Source organism: Myodes glareolus, chromosome 4, assembly GCF_982192425.1.
Source record: "Myodes glareolus chromosome 4, mMyoGla1.1, whole genome shotgun sequence".
Lineage (NCBI taxonomy): Eukaryota > Metazoa > Chordata > Mammalia > Rodentia > Cricetidae > Myodes > Myodes glareolus.
Genome location: NC_142029.1, coordinates 60,997,248 through 61,021,220, shown reverse-complemented (window position 1 = coordinate 61,021,220; position 23,973 = coordinate 60,997,248). Strand labels below are relative to the sequence as shown.

The 23,973-nt window shown below is 50.1% G+C and overlaps 1 protein-coding gene across 1 annotated transcript in view; it reads left to right on the top strand.

The window, feature by feature from the left end:
* Positions 1 to 285: 285 nt before the first annotated feature.
* Ephb1 (EPH receptor B1) overlaps positions 286 to 23,973 on the top strand; it is a 439,224-nt gene continuing 415,536 nt past the window's right edge. The window contains exon 1 of the mRNA XM_085689627.2: positions 286 to 700. Within this exon, the coding sequence (XP_085545753.1) occupies positions 643 to 700 (58 nt within the window). The 5' untranslated portion in view covers positions 286 to 642. The remainder of the gene's footprint in view (positions 701 to 23,973) is intronic.

Here is a 23,973-nt window from a genome sequence, read left to right as displayed (position 1 = left end):
AATTGACTTCTTGGCTGAGCTCCTCCTTTCCAGCCTGGGGAGCTAGAGTGCGAGGCTGTAGCTCTCCAATATAGCCACGAGGGGGAGCGCGGTCCTCTCCTAGAGCCTTCCCAACCCTCCTGCACAGCATTGCTAGCAAAAGTTTTTCTTAAACTAACAATGCCAGTGTAAGGAGGTGCTCGCGCCTGATTGGATGAGGGAATTTTGCAGGTTTGATTCCTTGATTGGACAGGAGGTGTTAGGGGTGGAGAGAGAGCTGATGGTGGGGGATCCCGCTCCCTCCCCCGTCAGTCTGGCCCGCTCTGTCCTCCCGTAGGCTCCGCTGTAGCTCGCAATGTGACACCAGGACGCACACGCTCTCGCGCGCTCTCCCAGGCTCGCTCTCCCTCATCCTCTCTCACACACGCACGCACACACCCACCTCTCCCATAAACACACACACACACATGCACACCCACATCCACGCGCGCCCGCACCGCCCCACGCGCGTACACTCCCGCCCACGCCCACGCCGCGCTCCGGGGAGTCCGGTCCCGGCCAGAGCGAGAAAGGACACGGAGAAGCCACCCGCCGGGAGCGCAGCGGCGCCCCGGGACGCGGCGCGTCTCGGCTCGGGCTCCGTCTGGGGGACGCTGGCCGGCGATGGCCCTGGATTGCCTGCTGCTGCTCCTCCTGGCATCCGCAGTGGCCGCGATGGAAGGTAACGTACCCTTCGTGGCGCAACTTGGCGGCTGCCAGCTGCCAGTTCTCGGGTGCCGCACGCTTCTCGGAGCTGCTTTGGCTGCTCGGTGTAGCGAGGCACTCTGGTGCCCGAGGGCAAGGATGTTCCAGAGCCTGGGAGGAGATGGGGCACTAATCTGGGGCGGTACCCACAGGTATGCCCCGGGTCGACTCTGAGCACCCGCCGCTGGTTCGCAGAGTCTCCACGCTCCGCACCCCGGTGCTCCCAGACAGCATGATCCCCGGGCATCTCCGGCTCGGAGAGCCTGGATCCCGCTGCATTGCGGTGCAAGCTCCTTAGCTCCGGGAGAAGCTGGTCTGAGAAGGGATACCTCGGGCCACCGGGCTCCTAGAGTCGGCACCTTGGGTTCTTTCATTCCCAGGCCTGGGTGCGCTGGCGAGCTGTGGCGCGCCTTCTCCCTTTCCCAGCTTGCTCGCAGTCTGAGGCTTCGGGACTCTGGGCTCGGCAGGCGAGAGCTGCGCGCTGGGGATCAGAGAAGCTCCAAGCCGGTACCTGGCAAGTGGCTGGCAAACAAGGGGCGCCAAGTCCATTGACCGCACCCTGGGGGGGAATCAGTCTGAGAACCTGCCGGGCTACAATCTTCCAGGGACAGCAAGAGCAGGTGGACACCTTTTCTGCCTTTTGAGCTTTGTAGTAGGGGTGGTTTGGGGTGAGTGCTGGTCCTGCCTAAACTCATCTGGGGGGAGAAGAGACTGCGTGGTTGCGAGTTCCCTTAGAGACACCATCCCTGCTGGCTCAGCGTGGTTGTGCCTCCGGCTGGTGCCATCCTAACCCGCTAAGCGGACCTCTTGCTCGGCGCACCCGGGAGCCCAGGCGCTCAAGGCTCCCGCGAATCCCCGTGGGAAATCCCTGCTTGCCTCCCCCGCCTCCCGCCCCCTTCCCCGCCCCCAATCTTCCCAGCGGAACTGCGGTGCCCGCCACCTCCTGGGGGGGCATTTTAGGAGGGGAGCAGAGTTAGAGTCAGCTCGAAGGGAGCAACTCTGGGGTGAGATTCTTCCACCTCTGCTCGAAACCCCACTCCACATGTATGTTGCTTGTCAGGCGATTCCACCCGGACACTCTGGGTGGAAGAGTCGCAGCTCTCGGTTTCCCCTGCTGCGTTCCCATCTGAGAGCTGACTCTGCCGCCCGGTTGCGGGTTTCAGGCAAACTGACTTGTTCAGTTGAAACTCCATACCAACATTGGTCCAGTGTGCCTGACCCTTCCTGAAAGCACTGCCCCTTTCCAAGAAAAACGGGCATACTTCACGCCCCACCCTGTCACAGCAACGAAGATGTCTTAGCCGTGGCAAAGACTATCTTTGCTCCGTCCGGTACCTGTGGTTATGATGGAGAGAGGAGCAGCGACTAATACATAGAAAGCTGCATTCTTGCTTTTCCCAACGTGGCTTTTTGTTTGCCCTCGACCTCCTGCTGCCCTACCAGGCTGTTGGTCTTCGTGAAGTGTGTGGGGTGTGTGTGTGTGTGTGTGTGTGTCTGACTTTTGGAATGTGCAGGGTTTAGACTGGCGTGGAGTGTGGTCAGCACCTCAGCATAGGCTTGAGGTTGACTCATCGGGAGACACGTGCTGAAGCAGTTGAAATAGAAAGCGATAGATACCAACCCTGCAACAAAGCCGGGTGAGAGCAGTTGAACGGTGGGGTAACCTGCAAGACTGTGTGGGCTGGGGTGGTGACTGGTCAGGTCTGTCGCTTTTAGTGCCTCTGCAGGGTCAATGATTCGGTGTCAGAGAGCAGATAGATGTCCACTTTAGGACGTCTGCTTTTGGTTTTGAGTCTCAATAGATGAAGGAGGGGACACACACACACACACACACACACACGGACACAGACACGGACACGGACACGGACACATGCATATTTATGTGAAATAGTTTGCAAAGCAATGAGTGGGAACAAATTAGGCGCCAGGACACATTCTTCCCTCCGTACTTTTCTTTTTCTCTGACTAGCCCCTTTGCCTTCGCCATGGAGCTACTCATGGGTGCCATTGTGTACATTCAGCCTGGTGTACAGGCCTGCTGGAAGGGTCCACTTCAGAGCTGAGGCCCTCCTCTCGGTGTAGGGGGTGGAGGAGCTTTACCAGTTTCTTGACAGGAAAGCCTCATTCTGTGGATTGAAAATTTCTGTAAGGGTTAAAAGAAATACCACATTCAGCAGAATATTAAAGCGGCGTTTTGTCCCTGCTAAGCACGCAGGGTAGAACACACCATTCGCTCCCTCCTTTTCTCAAATGACAACAGGCAGGTTCGTTTTCTCCTCTCTGCACACAGAGCCGCCTTCCCGCCTGCCTGCCTGCCTGGGTTGGGGCCAGCCTCATTTGGTTTGTGATGAGTACGGAATAATTCTCAGAGGAGTGGATCAATGAACTGCCTACACAGGCAGCAGGGCCCTCCCCAAACTCTGCCTCTGGGGGAGGCAGCCTTCTCCTTGGTGATTTCAGCCACTTGTGTGTCTCTCTTCTTCCTGGGAGCTCTGGGGTGGAATTCAGGCAGGTTCTCAGTTTAAGCTGAGGCAGGCACAAAAGAGCCGTGTGTGTGTGTGTGTGTGTGTGTGTGTGTGAGATGTGTGGTCCAGATGGGGAGATGTGGGCCAAGGAAGGCAAGTCCTTACGTGACCTCTGCCTGGGTGATGGAAGGAAGGTAAGAGAGAAAGAAGGGAGGGAGAAAGGGTTAGCATGTTCTAGGCTCTCTGCTACCTTGTCTAACAGAGGGCTGGGTGGGGGCCAGAGGGATTCTAAGTCACATGCCACCAGGTAGGAAACTGGTCGTCCCTTATGTGGGAAAACCATACCGAAAGAGAGCAATTCTTCCCTCTCCCTCCTGCCTGTCTCCCTTTGTAGCCAGTGGGAGGAGGGTACAGCAGCTCAGGGCAAAGGCTTGCTGGGCTTCCTGAACTGGCTTTTAGAGGGGAATGAGGTAGATGGGGAAACTGAGGTAGATGGGAAAAGCCAGATAGTGGGGAACGCCGCAGACACCCTCTGGGCTTCTGAGCCCTGCCAAGCACCCGCTTCTCCAAGCCTTTGCCAGAACACAGCCTCTGGCCTTTTGTCTCCGGCTCTGTCACTTGGAGACTATCACCTAGACCACCTGGTCTCAGTGCCTTGCACTATCCAGTGGATTTAGGGCCTGCCCATTCCAATCTTATGTTCTGAGAACATACCCTGTTATAAAGAGAAATTAGAAAGACACTTGTATATTAAGTTGAAAAAACCATTGGTAGCTAGTCTGAAAGAGTTCTCTGTAGCACGAGGACCCAAGAACATCATGTTATTCTAGCATGGGAAACAGTGGGAGACAATTTTTGGAACTTCAAAGGACAGCCATTGCAGGCAGGTGTTCTAAGGTGTCTGGAAGCCTGTGCATGCCTGGGCAACTCGCTGAAGGCTCTTGGCTTCGAGTTCAGCAAGTCTGGAAGAATTCTGGACGTTTTCACTTTGTGCGGGTTTCCTAGAAGATCCTGGTGCAGTTGCCTCCTGGAAATGCAGGTCCACATCAGACTGCAGTAGAAAATTTGGGTATTGAGTCTACCCTGACTGAGTTGGAATGGCTTGGACAGCTGCGGTTTTAGCAAAATGCTTGGTGACTGAGAGACAGGCAGCCTACTGCCCGTACGTTTTGAAACTGCTGGTGAGAAGTATTCTGATAGCCCCCACCCCTCCCTCAGTGTTTACAACACCCTACCAAACGGGTCTTATTTTTATCATCAAACCCTGTCCCATTTTATAGATGAGAAGCCTGAGACCCAAACAGTTTGATAAAGAATCCCTGCCTGGTAAGTGGCTGAGCCGGGCAGTCAGGTGGTGGTTTGTCTTAGCCACACTGCCCCCTCCACCTCGAAGTGTAGGGTGTGCAGGAATGCAGGAAGTTCAGTCTGCATTCATGGGTGGGACGAGCTTGGTGCCAGCTCAGCCAGGGACTGTTGGATTCTTCACTGACCAGTGGAGATTCCAGGTTTCCGTGGCCTTGGAGAAGAGATGAGAAAGATGATACTGAAGATAAAGAGCTAGTTCCCACAAAGCTCCCCCGTGTCTCTCCTCTGGAAACACAGAGACCAGTGTCTCCAAGGAGATGGCCCAGACCCTGACCTGTCACCACATGGCAATCTGGACCATACCCCTCACCCAGATCCTTAGAGAAGCTCCCTGTATTTCTTCCTCATCTGTCCTAGCCATTTAAGGAACCTGAATATTTCTATTAAATTTGCCTGTCTCCAAAGATGGTGGAGAAACAGAGCATTGGATGTCTGCCCTTCTGAGGAAATTACTATAATAATAAAGTAATGCCTTGGGAGAGATTTCATATTTAAAAGAAAAATTTTGCATGCGAAATGCCTCCCTCTGTCTGCAGATTCCATTTCGGTTGCAGTCGTAGGTGGGTCTTTGGGTTAGAGTGTTCAGCTGCACCGAAAGGGGCTGCTGCCTGAGTGGCTGACTCGGGAACATCCACACCATCGAAAATCCCTGATGTTTTAGGACCATCTTGCTGGTTTGTTGGTCACATCTCTGAGGGTTAGGCACATCTTCCAGGGAGGCCTGGAAAATGGTGAATGGGTCCTTTGTGTATGGGAGTTTACTTTCCATAAAAACCATGATCAGGGACTAGTCGGATGCATCACCACACTCCCCTTTCCCATGCCTCAGTTTCTTCAACGTTGAGTCAAACTGGGAGGGAGGACAGCAGGAATACTCTAGGGTCAAAGCAGCAGCTGAAGCAGTGCTGGGCAGATTGATCATTGCTAACAAAGTCCTATGAGTGGTAAAGTGACCCCCGCCCCCCAGGAACTGAGGCTAGTGCATGGGTCCTCACAGGCACTTGAGGGTTCTGCTGTGGTCATCTCAGTCATTCAGTGTCCAGACCTCCTAGACTAATCAGGGAAAGGAACATGGTCAGCATCGAGAAGGGGCCTTGGTCCAGCACTCCTATGGGATAGACTATGCCCAAGGAGCCTCCATGGGCCAGCAGCAAGTTTAGGCAGTGCTGGCAGTATGGTGGCATGGTCCCCATGGGCACCATGGAGAATTTTCTGCCAGGTGCCTCTCAGTTACATTAGGTGTCTTTGTCTCTTTATTGAGTTTTCATCTCCATCCCAGCCCAGGAAATGGGTCTTATTTACCTTTTGTGATGCTGTGGCAAAAACAGTTGATATGGACAACTTAAAGCAGGGGACCTTTATTTTTCTCATGGTCTGGGAGGACTCCGTCACCTTTCGAGAAAGGCTTGTGGAGCAGTGCCCATCTGATGAAGGAAGAGGATGCTCTGGGAGAGAGGGCTAGCCTTGTCCCCTCCCCCTCCTTTCCTCAGGTCGGTCCCTCAGCCTATAGTGCCACCCGTGTTCAGGGTGGATGTTCCCCCATGAGTTAATATTCTCTGGAGAAACAAGCGCATGCCCCTGTCTCATCAATCCCTTAGCAAGTCTAATCAAGTTGGCCATGCATTCACCCTCACAGGCACACCCCATCCTGCCGTCGTGGCCGACTCCCAAAGCATCTTCCCAGCCTGTGTGGATGGGAGTGTTAGGGAAAGATGCCCTCAGCTCGTGATCAGGGGACCTTCACTATACTCTAATGACCCTGCTAGTGACAAGAGCAACAGGATGGCCTTCTCACTAAAGGGGACAAAAGGGATGGAGGAGCAGGCCCTGCACAGATGTTTTCCCAGGTCAGGCAAAGTCTCCTCAGCTGCTGACAACACCATTAACAACTGCTTAAGGAGGCGGCTGGTAGAAGGCTCCCCCAGAGTTCTCCGTGGCAGAACTGGGCCAATGTGAAAACATCTAGGTTTCCTGAGAATCACCAGGCCTCATTTCTGCCCACAGACTGCACCTGAGGCCTCGAGTCCCTCATCTCTCCCCTCCTGCTTTCTGGCAGCAAGTGACAAAATGACTGATTTGAATTTAACCTCTTTGCTCCGCTTCCCTGTCCCCTCGTGGGGGTGATAATGAGCAGAGAAATGGGCAGAGGTGGGTGGTTAGGAGGAACGTGGGCAAGCAAGGGGAGCGGGGGCCTTAACACTGGCTTCCAGGGTCTCCGCACTGAAAAGACAGACACACTTCATCGTCTGCTTAAGAGGCTGCTGGAGCTCAAGGGAGCATGCGCAGGTGCGTCTCCTTTGCAGCCTCAATGCATAGAGACAGAGTAGGAGAAAAGATTTAGGAGGGGGCAAACTGTCCCGGAAGCCCCCAGCCTGGTAGTTCCTGGCTAGAGCCGGAACTGGACAGTACTCCCTCCCACCCACTCACAGCACATGTGCCCCATGTGTGGATGTGCGTGCCCTCAGTGTCTGGGTGCCTGTTCTGGGTGCGGGCGAGGGAGCTGACGCCTCACAGGTTCACTGCCCTCAGCTAAGAGCCAGACTGGTTTGCCAAACTCTCAACTCAGCACTTTTTCTACGTATCATTGCTTCTGTGTGGATTAAATTCGGGAACTTTTACTTCTAAACCATGAACCTTTTAGCCCTTGTCTTGCTCGATGCTGTTTAAGGCCCCAAATGGCCACTCTTTCTGTGCCTGATATTGGGGCTCTTCTCACCGCGGAGAGCGGCCTCGTCTGTCCTGTAAGCTGGAGAGCAACCTCAAGATTGTGTCCCCCATTTGCACACTCCTTCCGAGAACCCTGCGTTATCCCTGGGGTCACGGATTGGTTGCTTTTGCTTCATAGCCTCCAGGTCTTGCCTTTGTTGAGCTCAGGAGCTCAAATGCGGAGTGGAACCTGAGCCCATCCTGAGGAGGTAGTCAGGGTCAGTGTGTGCGCACTAGTGGGCATGGGGAAGAGTACTGTGCAGGTCTCCTGGGGCTCCGTCCATGGTCTCCCCTGCCACAAGCAGGGCCTGGGGCAGGTGAGTGCCCTCTGTTTATTCCCTAGTGCCCTGCCTGTCTCCGCCTGGGCCTTCTGGTTGGTTCCCTGACTGTCCAGCAACTCAAAGGAAGGCTCTGGACTGAACCTCAGCTTTGAATGTGGGAAATCCCTCGGCATCTCTCTCTCTCTCTCTGGACAGTGGCTTGCCCTCTGAGGGCCATGGCCGTGGACAAGACCAGCAGGGAGATGGGCAGTGGTGGCAGAGAGCTTGCCTTGTCTGGGAGCCACAGCTGGGCGCTGCAGTTGGCTGTTCTCTGCTTTCCCTGTGCGGTGTTGCCAGCACATCCACTTAAGGCCTTGTCCCTCTGGCTGATGCCGAGGGAGGCTGGATCCAGAGGGTGAGCTGGGGAAGAGGGAAGGGGCCTCATTCTGGGTGCCCTTGGACCTGCTTCTGCTCCTGAACTCTGCTGCTGCTCCTGGCTATCTGCTGTTCTCTTCACAGGACTGCAAGCCCCGCTAGGGTTTTCTCCATCTCTGAGGATGAGTGCATTACAGAAATAGAGGTAAGCAGTAAGAGTGGAGGAAAAGAATGGGGTGTCAGGATCACCAGGAAATTCATTACATTTAGAGGAAGTACCAAGAGGTCACTGCTGAGAACATACTTCGGATGTCAGACCATGACTTGGTAATCTGTGTCGTCATGTTCATATCACATGTGTGACTCCCTTGCTGATTCCCTGGTACTTTCAGGACCCAAGAAAGACCCTTCACCATGCAGACTCTTCCCCTCCTTACTGCCTGCCGCCCCCCAGTACTGCCCTCCCCAGCTCCATACAGGCACACATGGATGCACATGTATTACAGGCTTTGACCGCCTGCTGCTCTTTTCCCCCTGAGAGATCATCTGACCCTGAGCTGTGGCGTGCCTCTGGGGCTTCAGATGCGCTTGTTGAGTTCTCTATGGATCTTTTTCAGGATAAACCTAAGTTATTCACCCCAGTGTATCTCTTTCCTTGAAAGTATGCCTTGGCCCCAGAGTCTTGTTGCAGCCTCCTCTGCCTTCCTCTGCCCATCCCACATGCTTTTTAATTGTGTATATGTTTTGCTGTGTCTCACAGATCTATGAAACCTTGATGATCAAGACACTGTCTCTCAGCTATCTTGATAGCTACAGCATAGGCCACATAGGTGGGTAAATAATGTGAATTAGCTTCATGAAAGAAAGAAAGACAAGGCCAATGGAATGTTTAAAACTGAGTCATGAGTATTGTATTCATCTACTGTGGTCAAAAAAGATCATAAAGAGCCCCCCCCCACACCTCATGTACCATGTTTTAAGGAAACCTAGGTGTCAGGGAGAAGTCACAGGAATGTCCTAGGCACACCCCTGGCTCAGGTTCCTGCCCATGACCAGCATTGGATGCTGGATATGAATGAGTTTTCAGATGGCTGCCACTCCATCTTTTGAGCTACCACTGCTTTCCCTGAGTGGCGAGGGAGCAGACCTTCTTCATGAGTTTTATGTGGACTTCAGGCTCAGGAATGAAATGAGTGACACCATTGCTAACAAATGCGGAATTGGAATGACTTGTGTGTAACTGGAATTTCTTAGAAGCCCTAGAAGAACAAAAGAGAAATGGTAGAGAAAAGAGGAGAAAGAGAGAGAGAGAGAGAGAGAGAGAGAGAGAGAGAGAGAGAGAGAAGACAGAAAAGAGAGAAGGCTGGGATGATGGGGAATATATTGTGTCTCATTCATGCAGCATTTAACAAAAATCTGCTCACCTCTCATGCTGTGCCTGGCATTGTGCAAAATGAGGGTGCTCCATCTTCAGACTACTGGGGCACAGTTGGTCACCAGAAAGATGAATAGCACAAACTTTAATTCCAGGACTGTTATAAAGTAAAGGGGACAGACAGGATGTGACTGTGATTGCTGAGAGCAGTCGCGGGCAACTCAATGTTGGAGACAGGAGGCCGTCTTTCTTTCTGTTTGAAGGGCAACATAGCAAGCAGACATGCCATGCATGGGAGATAAGCATTGATCTGACTGGAATTCTGTCTGGTCCAGCTGCACCAATGTGGCAGAGGCTGCTTTACATGGCAGGTGAAGCGTCTTGTCCTCCGAGTGTCACATAAGGGCTGAGCCACTCCCGGATCGGAGAGTCCAGGTTCTGTAAGGGGCAGCATGGAGGATGAGCTGCAGGGCAAGCGTTTGCCCAGCCGTCGCCAGTCTCATCAGTGCTCGCCCAGAGCACCTCTATTGAGCGTCTGTGTGAGAAATGCCACACAGAGAACCAAAACCACCGAGACCAAGAACACAGCCTTTCCTTCCAGGAGCTCACTAGACAGCGGACTGGTGGGGGAGACAGAGGCTCGGAAACTACAGGCTGCTTCCAAGAGGATGCTGGAGGGGTGCAGGTGAATGTGTGCATAGTTCCACACCTGTCTCTGGGAGGTGAGGGGAGGGTCAGGCTTCAAACCAGAAAGGGTTGAAGAAGGAATGTGTGTGTGTGGTGTGTGTGTGTGTGTGTGTGTATCTCTCTCTCTCTCTCTCTCTCTCTCTCTCTCTCTCTCTCTCTGTGTGTGTGTAGAGAGAGAGAAAGAGAGAGTATAAAAGGTATAGACAATATAGGTGTGTATGAGGTAGAAAAGTTGAGAGAGGAAGAGAGACCGACATTGTGTGTTCACATGTATGAGAGACACAGTGTGTGAGAGAGAACATGTGAGCGTGAGATAAGAGAAGCAGAGACTCTGAGAGAGATTGCACGTGAGAGACAGATTGTGTTTGTGCGCATGTGTGTGTATGTGTGTATGTGTGTGTGTATGTGTGTGTGTGTGTGTGAGAGAGAGAGAGAGAGAGAGAGAGAGAGCGAAGTTGTGTGTGTGTGTGTGTTTGAGAGAAAGAATTTGGGGAAGCCTGTGTATGTGTGAGATAGAATAGAGACTGGCCAAGTGTGTTGGGGGAGTGTGTTTCTTAGAGGAGGGTCAGGGTGCTGTCAGAGGTGGTGGGGGCGGGGGGTGGAATGAGAGGTCCAGGCCTTTCCAGCTCTTTCTCAGGAAGGTGGACACCCAGAGTTTCCCACCAAAGGCTTTAGGCTTTACCTTCCAGTCGTATGTTTTGCTCAACTCCGGCTGCAGAAAAACAGAATGGGAGCACTTTCTATTGCTAGGTCATTTGAGATTGGAGTCATGACTATTCTCTGGGAAAACATACAGTCTCTGGACCCAGGATGCCTTTATTCCTGAGTTCTTATCTGTATAAGCCAGAATCTCGACAGAAAACAGGCAGTAGTGTTGAAGGGTCAGCATAGAAAACCCTTTCCAGAGATATGCAGAAAGTTAAGGGACCCAGTGAGGATGGGGTGGAGCCAGGTCACAGCAGTGCCAGGTCATTATCTACCCAGCACTATCAGAATCTGACCAGAGTGTTCCATGGAGGGACTCCTGAGAACATCCAGACACAGATAAGAATGTGGCTCTTGCCCAGACTGCTCAGGATAGGGTTGGAGGCTGGCTGTCTTCTCTCCATTCCTTCTCTACCCTGTCTCTACCAGCTCCTCATTCTGATGAACTTGCAAGAAGGCAGGTGCAGTATGGGCAGATGCCTCACTTGGTAGAGTGCTCACTGTACAAGTGCAGGGGCCTGAGTTCAGATACCCAGCACTGTGTTAAAGACAGGTGCAGTGGCACACATCTGTACACGAGAGATGGAGAGGTGGAGATGGATGGATCCGTGGTCTTCCTGGCTAGCCAGTATAGCCAATCAGTGAGTTCCAGGCTCAGTGACTTTGTCTCAAAAATTAAAGAGGAGAGCAGTTTAGTAAGACACCTAATGTTCCCTGCCTTACACACACACACACACACACACACACACACGCACACGCACACGCACGCACTCTCACACACGTACACTAAGGCGGAGGGTATTGGAGTCTGGTTGATTTATTCCATTGAAGTTGATCTCTTAAGATATAGACAAATGTAGAGTGGGTGTGGCGGAGTCAGTGGAGAGAAACTGCAGCCTTTTGGTTGACTCCATTCTCTGGTTGCTGTCCTATGTAGTGGTCATATGGCTATTGGCAGTCTCAAACTCATGGCCTCTTGAACTGTCAATAGCCATATAAATTCTTAACCTCCTGCCCTCTGGTCTGTCAAATGCCACCTAACTTTTATTCCATTGGTCTCCATGAGGGCTTGAGTCTTTCAGTGTGAACCAGGCTTTGTCACAGAAGGATGAAATACCAACACTGGTCAGGCTTAGATCACATGACCTAGAGGTAGTCAGGGCAAGACAGTTATCTCTGGATTCACCTCAGCTGCTTGACTTGAGGTGTGAAAGGACAGGTTCCTCACAAAAAAATGTCAGCATACAGTTGCTGGTAGCAGAAATGGGCCTAAGGCTGGCAGCCATGTGCTGCACTCATTCTGTGTTCTGGGTGACCAGATAATGGAGCAAGAGCCATTAGGTGCACAGCAAGGAGAAGGTTATGTGCTGTAGAGTCCAGAAAGTGGTGGCTAGGGCTGAGGTAGCCGGCTTGGGGATGAGGGCTGAGGTAGCCGGCTTGGAGATGAGGGCTGAGGTAGCCTGCTTGGAGATGAGAGGTGATTAGGGATGAGATAGCCTAGTTAAAGACAGCCAGGAATGGAAAGCTGGAGGCAGCCGAGCAGTGCCTGTCTTGGTGAGGATGCTTCCTCTAGGTGCTCTCTCTATTCCTGGACACTGATCGCACCCAGTGGTGAGGAGGTGGAGCACATTGGCATTGGGCTAAAGGCAAAGCAGTGTGAAGACTCTGGTGATGCCCCTTGGCCCTCAAGGAAGAGTGTCCTCACAGTGGGGCTAATTGTAAAAGCGGTGGCGAGGAGCCATGGCTTCTTGCTCCTACAGCACCCGGGTCCCAGAGCAGACACAGGCGCACCTAAACAACCTCATAGGGAAGTTGAATGCTCAGTGGATGGCAAGAATGAAGGAAAGGCACACATATAGATCGCTTAGATGGTCATTTCTCCTCTGTCCAGCCATTGCCAGTCATGGTTTAGCTATACCCAAGCTTTCTATTTCCCACCAGCAGAGTATTGAGTCACAATTTTCAACATTCTTTTTGACTCTTATTCCTTCTGGGTTTTGAAATGTGTGCAATATGGCAGGCCCTTACTCTCCTTAGCAGAACACATCTCTCTCTCTCTGTGTGTGTGTATGTGTGTGTGTGTGTGTGTGTGTGCGTGCACGCGTGTGTGTGTGTGTGCACACACACATGGTGGTGGCTGTGTGCACCTCTGTGAGCACAGAGGCCAGGTGAGGATATTGGGTGTCTTCTTGCTCTATTATGGTCCACCTTCTTCCATTGAGACAGGATTCCCCCACTGAACCTGGGTCGAGGCTGGTGGCTGGCAAGCTTCAGTGATCCTCCTGTCTTTATACACATAGCTATGCCACGTAAAAGATGTGGGTGCTGGGGATTTGAGCTCAAGTCCTCAGGCTTGCACAGACGAGTGCTCTCACATGCAGTTTAGACCACTTCTCTCATATCTTAAATGACTTTCTCAATGCAAAGAAAAGCATTTAAATTCTGCCTAGAGCTCAACAGGGGAGAATCTTTGTACTTTCTAGGTTTTAACTTTCCTCCACTCCCAGACAAGTGGAAAAGTTTTTTCTTTCTTTTCTTTTTGAAAACACAGTAACACAATTCTGATGCTCCTCATGAAAACCAGTGGTTTTCTTTTCCCAAACAGCAGAAAGTACTTTTCCTTCCACTCACCTGACTAGTCAGAGCATCCCCTCTCCTTGTTCTGGGATCTGCAGTATTTACCAATTTATTTGCATCTCAATGGTTCCTTAGCAATTATGATGCCCTAGGGATCAGGTACAAAGCTGCTCTCTGACACATCCTGCCAGGACTCTATTGCTCTCTTTTTGTGGTACCCAAATTCCTCAAACAGAGCCTTGCCCAGACTCCAGGTGCATTTCCTCAGAACATCTCAGGCTTCACTCCCAGCCTTATCAGAACGTGCAGAATCCTATATCACATCCGAATGAGCCCAGATAATCCACTGTTTCCAGAAATCGGGTCTCTAAGGTATATCTGCAGTAAGATATACCTTACTTGTATATGGGTATATACATATATATATCTTGTCAATGGGTAGACAGTAATTGTGTCCATTATAGAGATCTGTCAACTGAGGCTCATGAGGTGTGTGTATCTGGAACATGCCTGAGGGACTCTTCTTGGACTTAGGAAACTGCTACTAAGTTCTCACTCACAGATGGTGATCCTCCACTGCCAAGTGTGGAGAATGAATTCAAAATAGTGTGTGTGTGTTGTGGTATTGTATGTATTTGTGAAGTGCAATGTACCTGTGCATGCATGGAGGATGAAGCTGGGTATTCCGCTCTATCCATCTCTACCTTATTCCCCTGAGAAAGGGATCTGTCACTGACCCTGAAGCTAGGCAGGTGGCTATCCTGCCCCAACAATTCTGTTTCCATCCCCTGTCCCCAAGCACTAAGGCTAAAGTTGCACAAGCAGCCATGCTAGGATTTTTACATGGGTGCTGGGGGATTTGAACTCAGGTCCTCATGCTTGTGCAGCGCTTTTACCCACTAGTTCATGACCCCAATCTCCCAGAGTCAGGTTTTAGCCTAGGTTTGAGACACTCTTTACTGAAAGTCCTAGGATTTCTTTATCACCTACCAGACAGGAGTATTGTTGTCTCAGGAATAAGACAGATGTGTCTGTTACCTGGCTCCCGTGGACTTGACAGTTGCTATTATTTCATTCCTGGATTTGGAGTGGGTTTTTTTGGGAAGACACACACACACACACACACACACACACAGAGAGAGAGAGAGAGAGAGAGAGGAGAGAGAGAGAGAGAGGGAGAGAGAGAATTTGTGCCTGTTCATATAAACATGTGTCTGTGCATGTGTACACTTGTGTGCACGTGTTCACATGCTTGCCCATGTGTGTGCTTTTGCAGATATGTGGCTAGACAGTGGTACAAGACCATTCAGCAGATTAGAACATCCTGCCCTGAGTAGGTGGTGCAGCTTCCTTTAAATAGCACCAGGCCTGGCTTCCGAGGCTCCTGGGCACGGAGCAGCCTGGCGAATGGAAGCCACTATTCAGAAAAGGACAATAAGAACAGCGCTCGTTCTACAGCGCGGCTGACCTTTGTGACTCCCACTTCATGTTGTTATGAAATATCGGGAAAAGACTGAAAGAACAATTACGGCTTTGTCATAATGTATCAGGCACAAAGCAAGCGTTCCAAGGAGGCGCTGGCTCGACTGAGCTTGACAAAGCGGGGACTCAGCTCCGGCGCTTAATTTCTTCTCATTTGGAAGTTGTCTTCATTACTTAACACCCGCTGGAAACAACGAACGGATATGCTGTGTGTGCCTCTGCCGCTACAGGCTCCAGACAAGGACAGAGAGATCCAGTGGTGGGGAGAGGACAGCCTGGGCTTCCTTTAGTCCCTCTGTGGACACCAGTGCGCTGGTCCAGTTAACGCCTTCATTCATGTGTAGTCTTCGCTTGGTAAAGGTGCGGACACCTTGGCCTCTTACCTACATTTCTATTGTAAGGAATACTCTTCTTACAAAAGCCAATCTTAGGAAGAAATGGTTTATGTTAGCTCAGAGTTCAAGGCACAGCCCATTATGATATGGAAGTCATCATGGCAGAAGCCTGAAACATCTGGTCACGTTATGACCTCGGTTAGAAGTAGGGAGCAGTGGCTACACACAGCTTCTCAGCTCACTTTCTTTCTTCATATAGTCTAGCATCCAAACCAGGATGGTCCCACCCACTGTGGATACATCTTCACACCCCAATAAATGTATTCCAGATAGCTCCCCCTTGGGCATCCCAAGAGGTCCATCCCTTAGGATTTTGGATCCTGTCAAGTTGATGACACTAACTACGAGACCAGATAAAGTCATGTCCCTGCTTATTTATCTAAGGGAGAGAGGGGAACTGACTTTCTCTGGAGGGGTACTCTGTGAGGGAGGACCTTGGGATCCAGTGTGGCTATAATTCTTTCACATCACACCGAGCTTCCTGTCCATCTTACCACGTGGGCAGTGGTGACCCACTGCCTGAGTGGATGCCCCATGTGAGAAAGCCTACCCTCTGGGCTGGGATATACACCGCTTTCTTGTTAAGTGATTTTTGCACATAAACCAGTGTTTCTCATCCTTGTTGTAACTGATTTTTCCAACCTTCTGATTCTTCAAAGCTCTGTTTTGCTTAGGTTCCATGCCGTGAAATGCTAATGTCACAGGTAGCCAGGACACCAATTTCCACACGGAGGCCTTTGGCAGGCCAAGAATCATTATAAACTTCAAGCTGTCTTTCCTTTCCTTCCCAGTGGAGAATCGGGCTCCTTCTCCGTGGAGAATGTGCTGTCTAATGAAGTGGGCCTGGGGGTAGCTTAGTCTGTCTTCAACTGAGCTAGAGTGGAGTATAAACCATTTCTTTTCCTATCACTTGGTGTGGAGCCAAGTCTAGCTGGCCCACAAGGTTTCTGTTGAATAGATATTAGCCCGTTAGCTATAAGAGAGGTACCAGGGTCCAGAGAAGAAGGGGGACATGGTGCTAACTCAGAGGCTCCGGCAGTGGGAACTGGTAGTCAGGTGCCAGTGGCCCTGTGTTGTAACATATTTAATCATGTGCAGGCTGAGTGTCAGTCCCAACACTAAGGATGCGAGAATACTTTCTTGAGACCAGGTCTAGTCTTCGAAAATAGGAGCTTTCTTGAAGTGTAACTCTCAGACAATGAAGTCTTCACTGCGGCATTCCCTGGCTGGCATGTCACCAGCATGTAAACACTACTATATAGGACAGGTCCACGGCCATTCCTTATCATCATTTCCCCTTCTTCATCATTGGCCTCTGGCAACCCCTGGTCTGGTTTCTCAGTCTGTTTTACCTTTCCCAGAACTTCATATAACCTGGAACTCTTGCTGTTTTGTTTGGCTTTTCTCACTTAGCAGATACAGCTGAGATTCTTTTATGCTGCGGTATCAACCCCCTTTATTGCTGAGTACTATTCCATTGCAGACATGTGTCTAAAGCACCTCATCTGCTTGTCAGGGGATAGACATTTGTTTCTGGTTTCTAGTGTTTAGCTGTGTATCGGTAAAGCTACTGTGAACAGGCACATGCCTGTGAGATACAGAATGGAAACTGTGTTCATGCCTCTTGGAGAGATACTGAAAAGTAGAAATGTTGAATACAATAGCAAATGTATGTTTAACTTTGTAAGAGACTGTCAATCTGTGTCCCACAGTGACTGTGCCATTGTGCACACCCCAGCTGTGTGTGAGACTCCTATGGCTCCTCATCCCCTCAAACAATTGCTATTGTCAGTCTTTGGAAATGTAGTCATTCTGGTGGGTGTGAGATGGTGTGACATTGTTGGTTTCCAGCCCCATTTGCCCAGTGGCTGGTGATGGGGTTTATGTGTGTTTATCACTATTCATAGACGTTCTTTGGTGAGATAGACGTTCAGATCTTTAGTTCGTGTTATTTAGTTGAGATGCCCGTTATGGATACCGTTTCCACATGGGTGACTGTTGGAGGCATCAGAATGCCTCCACCCACCCACTGCCTGACAAGTAGCATTGCTCCATGGACTTCGGAGACTATCAGTTGTCTCTCTGTCAGACTATCTACTATGCCTTCTGGGTTTCATTCTAGGTGTAAGTTGGGGATGGGTTGTCAGTTATTGGGGAAGATGTTCATACCCAGGTCGAGGAGGACAGTCAAGACTTAGGAGTGGACTTCTGTCATGGAAGTGTGACCCTCAGCAGGAGTCCATAGTGCAGATTACCTGGGACTGTGTTTCTGTGGTTATGCCTGTGACATTGGTCACCCCAAGTTCCAACCTTTTCTCTACTATATGCCTGGGCATGTGAGACAGGGGCACACTGTGTGGTAGCCCCACCTGCCTGATGGTGGGAGCAGGAGGAGGCTGGAGAGGTCCGAAGATGTCTTTATCAGGGTCTTCTTTCAGCTATTTTTTGATTTAGGGCTTATTTTTTCTTCCTTCCTTCCTTCCTTCCCTCCCTCCCTCCCTCCCTCCCTCCCTCCCTCCCTCCCTCCCTCTTTCCTTCCTTCTTCCTTCCCTCCATCCCTTCTTCCCTCCCTCCCTCCCTCCCTCTCTCCCTCCCTCTTTCCTTCCTTCTTCCTTCCCTCCATCCCTTCTTCCCTCCCTCCCTCCCTTCTTCCCTCCCTCCCTCTCTTACTTCCTTCTTTTCTTCCTTCCTTCTACAGTGTATGTGTGAGTGTCTGTCTCTGTGTGTAAGTCTATGTGTGTGTGTGTGTGTGTGTGTGTGTGTGCAGTGTGTGTGCGTGCAGGTGTACATGCAGTTGTGTGAAGGTATGTGTGTGTATGTGTAGGTGTGCATGCAGGTGTGTGAATGTGTGTGTGGAAGTTGGATGATGACATTGGGAATCTCTTACTGTGACTCCCCACTTTATATTTTTGAGACAGGATCTCTTACTGAACCCAGAGTTCACCAAATGCCAAGAGCCCCATGAATCTGATCCCCACTCCCAGTGCAAGAGTTAAAGACATGTGTGACCACTCCATACATAGATATCAAGGATCTAGACTCAGCTGTTTATGCTTATGCTGCGGACACTTATTGACTGAACCATGTTCCCTGCCCCTTGAGGTTTCCTTTTAATGGAAAAAAAGGTACGATTCCTCTTCACAGAGTATCTTGTGAAGGGAGGTTACCAGAAGCACCCCCAGGCATACCCCCAGACTCTCCCACCATTGGGCCCATTTGATAGGCTGTTGAATGTTCCAGGATACTCAACACCTTTCTCTTGGCCTCTTGGACTTTGGGGCACTTGCAGCCATTCAGGCTTGTCATGCATTAGAGTCATGGTTTCACTTTGGTTTGCACCTGAGCTTTGCACGGTGGACTCAGGGTTCCACACTTGCCAGAGCTGGAGAGGCTTCACCCGTGTCTGTGTTACATGATGTTTGGTGATCATGACAGTTGTAGAGGAGGGGACACATAACAGGGATGTGGAAGTCTTGTGTGTAATCGAAGAGTGAATGCTGACCTGGGCCCTTTGTCCCCACTTACAAATGTGTGGCTGAGGCTGTTTCACTTCCTGACTCTGAGCCTTACAGACACCTCTGCTGTCTGAAATTTATGTATTTATTTTTGCTTTCTTATTTTTATTTGTGTCTTACATTCATATGTGTGTTGTGGGGGAGCAGGGTGTGGTGGTCTGAAACTGATTCTAGAACCTTGATCGTCTTCCACCTTATTCACTGAGAACAGGGTGTCTCAGTTGAATGCACACCTTGCTGGTAGCTCTTAGTCTCACTAGGTAGCTTGTTCCAGGAATCCATTCCCCATCCTCCATTCTCCAAGACTGGAGCATACAGGCTAGCTGCCTTGCCCACCTGGCATTTACACCGGTTCTGGGTATCTGAACCCCGGTTCTCTTGTTTACTTGGCATGACTTTAACTGCTGAGCCATCTGCCTAGTCCCCAGTGTCTGATTTTTCTTGCGTCCCCCCAAAGCAAGCCTGGGACTTGGCATAGGCTGGTGTCTGGTAAAACATGGGTGGGTAAATTGCATCTCTGTCACACTGCCCAGGATCACACAGGGGAAGGCTGATACTAGTGTTTCTATGGTGATAGAACAGGGGACTCAGCTATCAAAATCAGGGGCAGCAAGGGACCTTGGAGAACCAGTTATGGAGATGAGACTGGCAGTCGTGTAACTGAGTGTGCAAGTGTGTAACTGAGTGACCTGGAGAGAGATCAGATCAGGAACCTAGCACTGAAGGGACCTCTTGTGAGGGGGAGCCTTGTATGGGTGAGAGGAGTAAGGAAGAACAGGGACAGTGGCACAGCGAAGGGGCAGCTGCCTGGGATAGCCATGGGTCACATGAGCTCCTCATGCCAAGGCCTGGTGCGTAGTCATGTCAGATTTTGAGAGCAGAGACATCAGAGGGGCAAGGGTAACCCGATGGCTTCTTGGAGGAGACAGTGGGTTTGTGCTAATAACATAGAAACTTCCTTCTTTAAGGGCATTGCTATCTCTGGGAGGCAGGGTCAGCTGAGAAGCCCATTTCAGTGACGACTCTCTCTGTTTTAGACTTCTGGCTGCCGAGAGTCTGAGGGGTGTTCCTGTGACGTACGGCTCAGCATGCTTACTGCACCCCGACTTCCAGATGCCATGGCCTACAGGCTTCATCCAAAGGAAAACAAGATGCCTCTAGCAAGGGTCTAGGTCAGCTTTGCACAAAGTCCTTCTTTGGCTACCCCATAAGTGTGTACTGAAAAACAGGGTGTGCCATTCCCCTGGGAGTGTCTTAGAAATTCAGATTCAGGCTTTTCCCACCTCATAACTACAGAAATTCCAGGTGCCTGGCTCAGGGGTTCCAGGGAAAAGACCAGAGAAATGCTTTTAACAATTTATCGAGCTCAGGCCAAGCTTTTAAGAACACTGTTATTGTTATTATTATTATTGTTACTATTTAAAGAAATGGCTCCACATTAAAGAAGACCAATATGACAAGTGACTGTAATGCATTATAAATATGTAATCTTGAGCTAGGAAAAATTTATTCTAGTGCACACTTGGATAATTGACAGATTTGGAATCTGAGCTTCTAAAATTAAAATAGAGTATCTAATTAGATAAAATAATTGTAACAAAAATATTCAATTCCCCAAATTTGATAATAGCATTGTGGCCAAATGGGAGAATATCTTTTTTCTTAAGAAAACAATATTCAGGGCCAGGTGGTGGTGCTGATGCACGCCTTTAATCCCAGCACTTGGGAGGCAGAGGCAGGTGGATCTCTGTGAGTTCAAGGCCGGTCTGATTTACAAAGGGTAAAAAGTCCAGGATAGCCAGGATTGATGGTTACACAGAGAAACCCTGTCTCAACAAACAAACAAACAAACAAACAAAATACCTAAAAAAGCAAAAAAAAAAAAAAGAAAAGAAATACAAAGCAGGGAAAAAAGAAAGAAAACAATACTCAAGAACTAATCAGCAAAAGACCATGATGTACTCAACCAGCTCTTGGAGGAGTCATCAAGGAAAACAAACGTGTGTGTAATATAACACACTATATCAAGGAAAACAAACTATGTATAATGCAAAAGCCATATATGTTATGATATATTTTATTTGTTAAAGTATGTGCAGGGAGGAAGAACGGGCAAACAGATGTGAAAAATAATGTTGGAAATTGGTGGAGTCAGGGGGGAAGGTATTTGGGAGATTGAGTCTTGTAACTTTTCTGTGTGATCAATATCATTTTAAAATAGAAAGTTTAAGGAAAAACTTGGCTTGTTTAAAAGTCTGATGGATGTTGCCAGCTGCCCTCCAAAAAGGCTAAACCAATTTATATTCCCCTGACACGATGAGAAGGTTGGCACAGCTGTCTGATGGAGCTATTTTTATTCTGCTATTTTGATGCCAGGGACTTTTTCTTTTCTTTTCTTTTTTTTTTTTTGATGGGGTCATATATCAGCTTTGACCTCAGGACTTTTTGCTGTTTCCCAATTTATTATGAATATTTCCCAAAGTAAAAAAAAAAAAGTCAGCAGTGTAGTACAAAGAATGGCATGCCTACCACTCTGGTCCCCTGGTTTGTGTCACGTCCATTCATCAGCACACCGGGGGCTGGAAATTGAGTCACAGGGCGGTTATGTAAGTGTCAGAGGTAAGTGATGGAGCCGCAGCCTGTGTTCCTGGCTCTGTGTCCTGCTTCCTCAGCGGGCAGAACAGGATGTCTCTTCTTACACTCTTTGGCAGTGTGGGAGACAGATAGATCTGAGTTCGGGTCCCCGGTGGACTCTATGCAGATTGCATGGCCCTCAGTTACTGCCTGCGCTTATATAGCTGATGACGGTCGTGACCGTCAGTCCTTCTGTGTGTCGCTGTCCGTGTTGGACAGAATGCCAGCTGCCTCCTCTAGGAAGGCTGGTCCCAGATCCTTTCCTTGTCTGTGGATAGGAGACCTTGGGTGGTCTGTACTCTGCAGTTTGTGTACAATTTCTCTTGTGGGATTAATTAGTATTTCTGTTATTAATTAATTTAGTGCGCACATATGTGAAATACCTATTTCCCTTCCCCCCTCCCTTCCTCCCTCCCTCCCTCCCTTCCTCTGTCCCTTCCTCCCTCCCTCCCTTCCTCTTCTTCCTTACCTCCCAACATTTAAAGACTGTCCTTTTGGACCAGAAGCAAAAAATAGGGCAGGTTATACTTAGAGGTTACAGTTCAGGGATGGAAGCTGGGCCCTTAATCATGGCAAAATATATCCGGATTATTCCGTACAAAGTCAAGCAGCCAGAAAATCTAGTACCCAAGTGACTCTTTACCAGCAAGTTCTTGACTGCCGGGGTTTATTTATTGATGTTTGTCAGAGATGCCTGCAGTTTGTCCCCATCAGCCTCAGCTGCTTCCTCTTTTCCTGGAAACTTCCGCGCTTGCTCCTGACTCAGAGTATTGACACCGCCATTCCCACTACTGAGGAACAAGGGCAGCAGAACTCAGATGAGCTTTATGTGGGGAGATTTGTGTTGGGCGGGCCGCTCTGGAGCGACTGTGGGGTTATCCATTTGTGTGTTAGACGGTTTTTGCTGTGATGCATAGACGCATGGGATGGCAGAGGCAAGAGGAGGCTCGGGGTCCTCAGCGTGGATTGTAGCACAGGAAACTCGGGAAGACTGAAGTACAGTCTAGGCTGCTTCCGAAGGCCAGGGAACCCGGACTGGAAGGCCGGCTGTGTGCATGGTCCTCCTCCAGCAGGTTGCAGACCTGAAGAGAATGTGGAAGTGGATCTTCTCCTGTGTCGAGGAGGCTTACTTCTGTGCTGCGGGGTGGAAGTCTGCTTTTGATGCTGCAAAGTTCCCGTGCTAATGTCAGTGTGCCTGGGAGCAGTGACACTAGGAGTCCGAGGCAGCTGTGTGCCACAAACCTGCACCCGGTCTTTGTCGACTATCCTTTTTCTAACCCGAGTTTGGTACAAAAGCGAGTGGGGAAGTCAGTGCCTGGGCCTACACACCAAGTGGGTCCCAACAGAGAGACTGTTCCAAGACTGTTGTGTCTCCAATGTTGGCTAAATATGGAAAGTAGATGGCAGTGTTGAAATAGGGGGTGATGGGAGTGAGGTAGAGGGACCCCCTTAGATTCTCTCTGCCTTCTTGAGGATTTGTCTTGGGTGCAAAGTGTTCCTCAGGAAGCGAACACCCCACTTCTGATTTCACCCTTCTGAATGGTAGCCAGCCTTCCTGGCCTGTGGCTCCTGCCCTCATCTACTATGTTACCACACGGTCGGCTCCAGGTCGCCTCTGTGTCGCTATGAATGAATGGTAACTCAGCATGAGTCCCTATAAGCCATATTGCTGCACGGTAGGCTCCAGGATACTCTCTGGGTTGCTATGCTTGAGAAATAACTGAACACAGTAGGTACAATCAGGCATAAGGCAGACACCCCACACTCAGGACACGGCTGCTGCCGGTGCGGTGAGCTGAGCACTTGATGGGGCGTGTGGAGTGGTGGTGGACACTAGGCAATATATGCACGCTCTTCTTCCATTTCTTTTGCCAAGGAGTTTACTCCCTACGGCCAGGAAGTTGCCTGCATACTTTCCAGGAATGCCTGCGATTTTATTCAATGTGACATTTAAAGTGGCAGAGTGTAATCTTATGCCGTTTGTGAGCTGGATGATTCCAGCCTCCCCTTGGAGAGCCTGCTCTCACCAGAGTGCTTTCTGTTTCCATCTTGCCTCAGCGGAGACACACATCGGAGTTACATCGGAGGCCTTTCCATTTTAAAATAGCTCTTAAGAAATTTATGGCCAGTTACCTCAGAGGAGGTTTGTGTCCTTCTCAGAAGTGCGTCCTTCTCAGAAGTGCTAGGGTGGTTCATGGAGTCTGAGTAGCAGGTTGTTGCTGTAGATGGACAGAAGCGAGAGTCCTGTGGAGGTCATACCCTTGGTGATTTCCCATCAACACCTGCACCCTTGCCTCAGATCCAGGCTCCAGGGAAACAGCCATAGTCAACCAAACGAGGACCGCTCACCTTCTTCATTCCTTCCCCAGGCGCTGAGGTTACACTTCCCCCCATTCCCCCTGCACCTGTAGCTGCTCCGATAATTGTTTTGGAATAAAAGTTGTTCTGAAGAATGTTTGGATTGGAGCAAAGATGTACTTGTCTCTTCATGGCAAGGAGTCAGTTCAGAGAGACGCCCTTCCCAGACAACACTGCGTGGCAGGTCTCAGAAGTAGAAGATGATGACAGAGAAAGATGGGGGGGGGGAGAAGAGGACATCAATGTGCGGCAGAGCTGATGCCATCAAGGTCCTCTTGGTAGCCCAGAATTTCCAGCTCTCATCACCATCCCTAGAGGCCTCTGGAACTTCCTGTTCACTGGAAGGGGCCA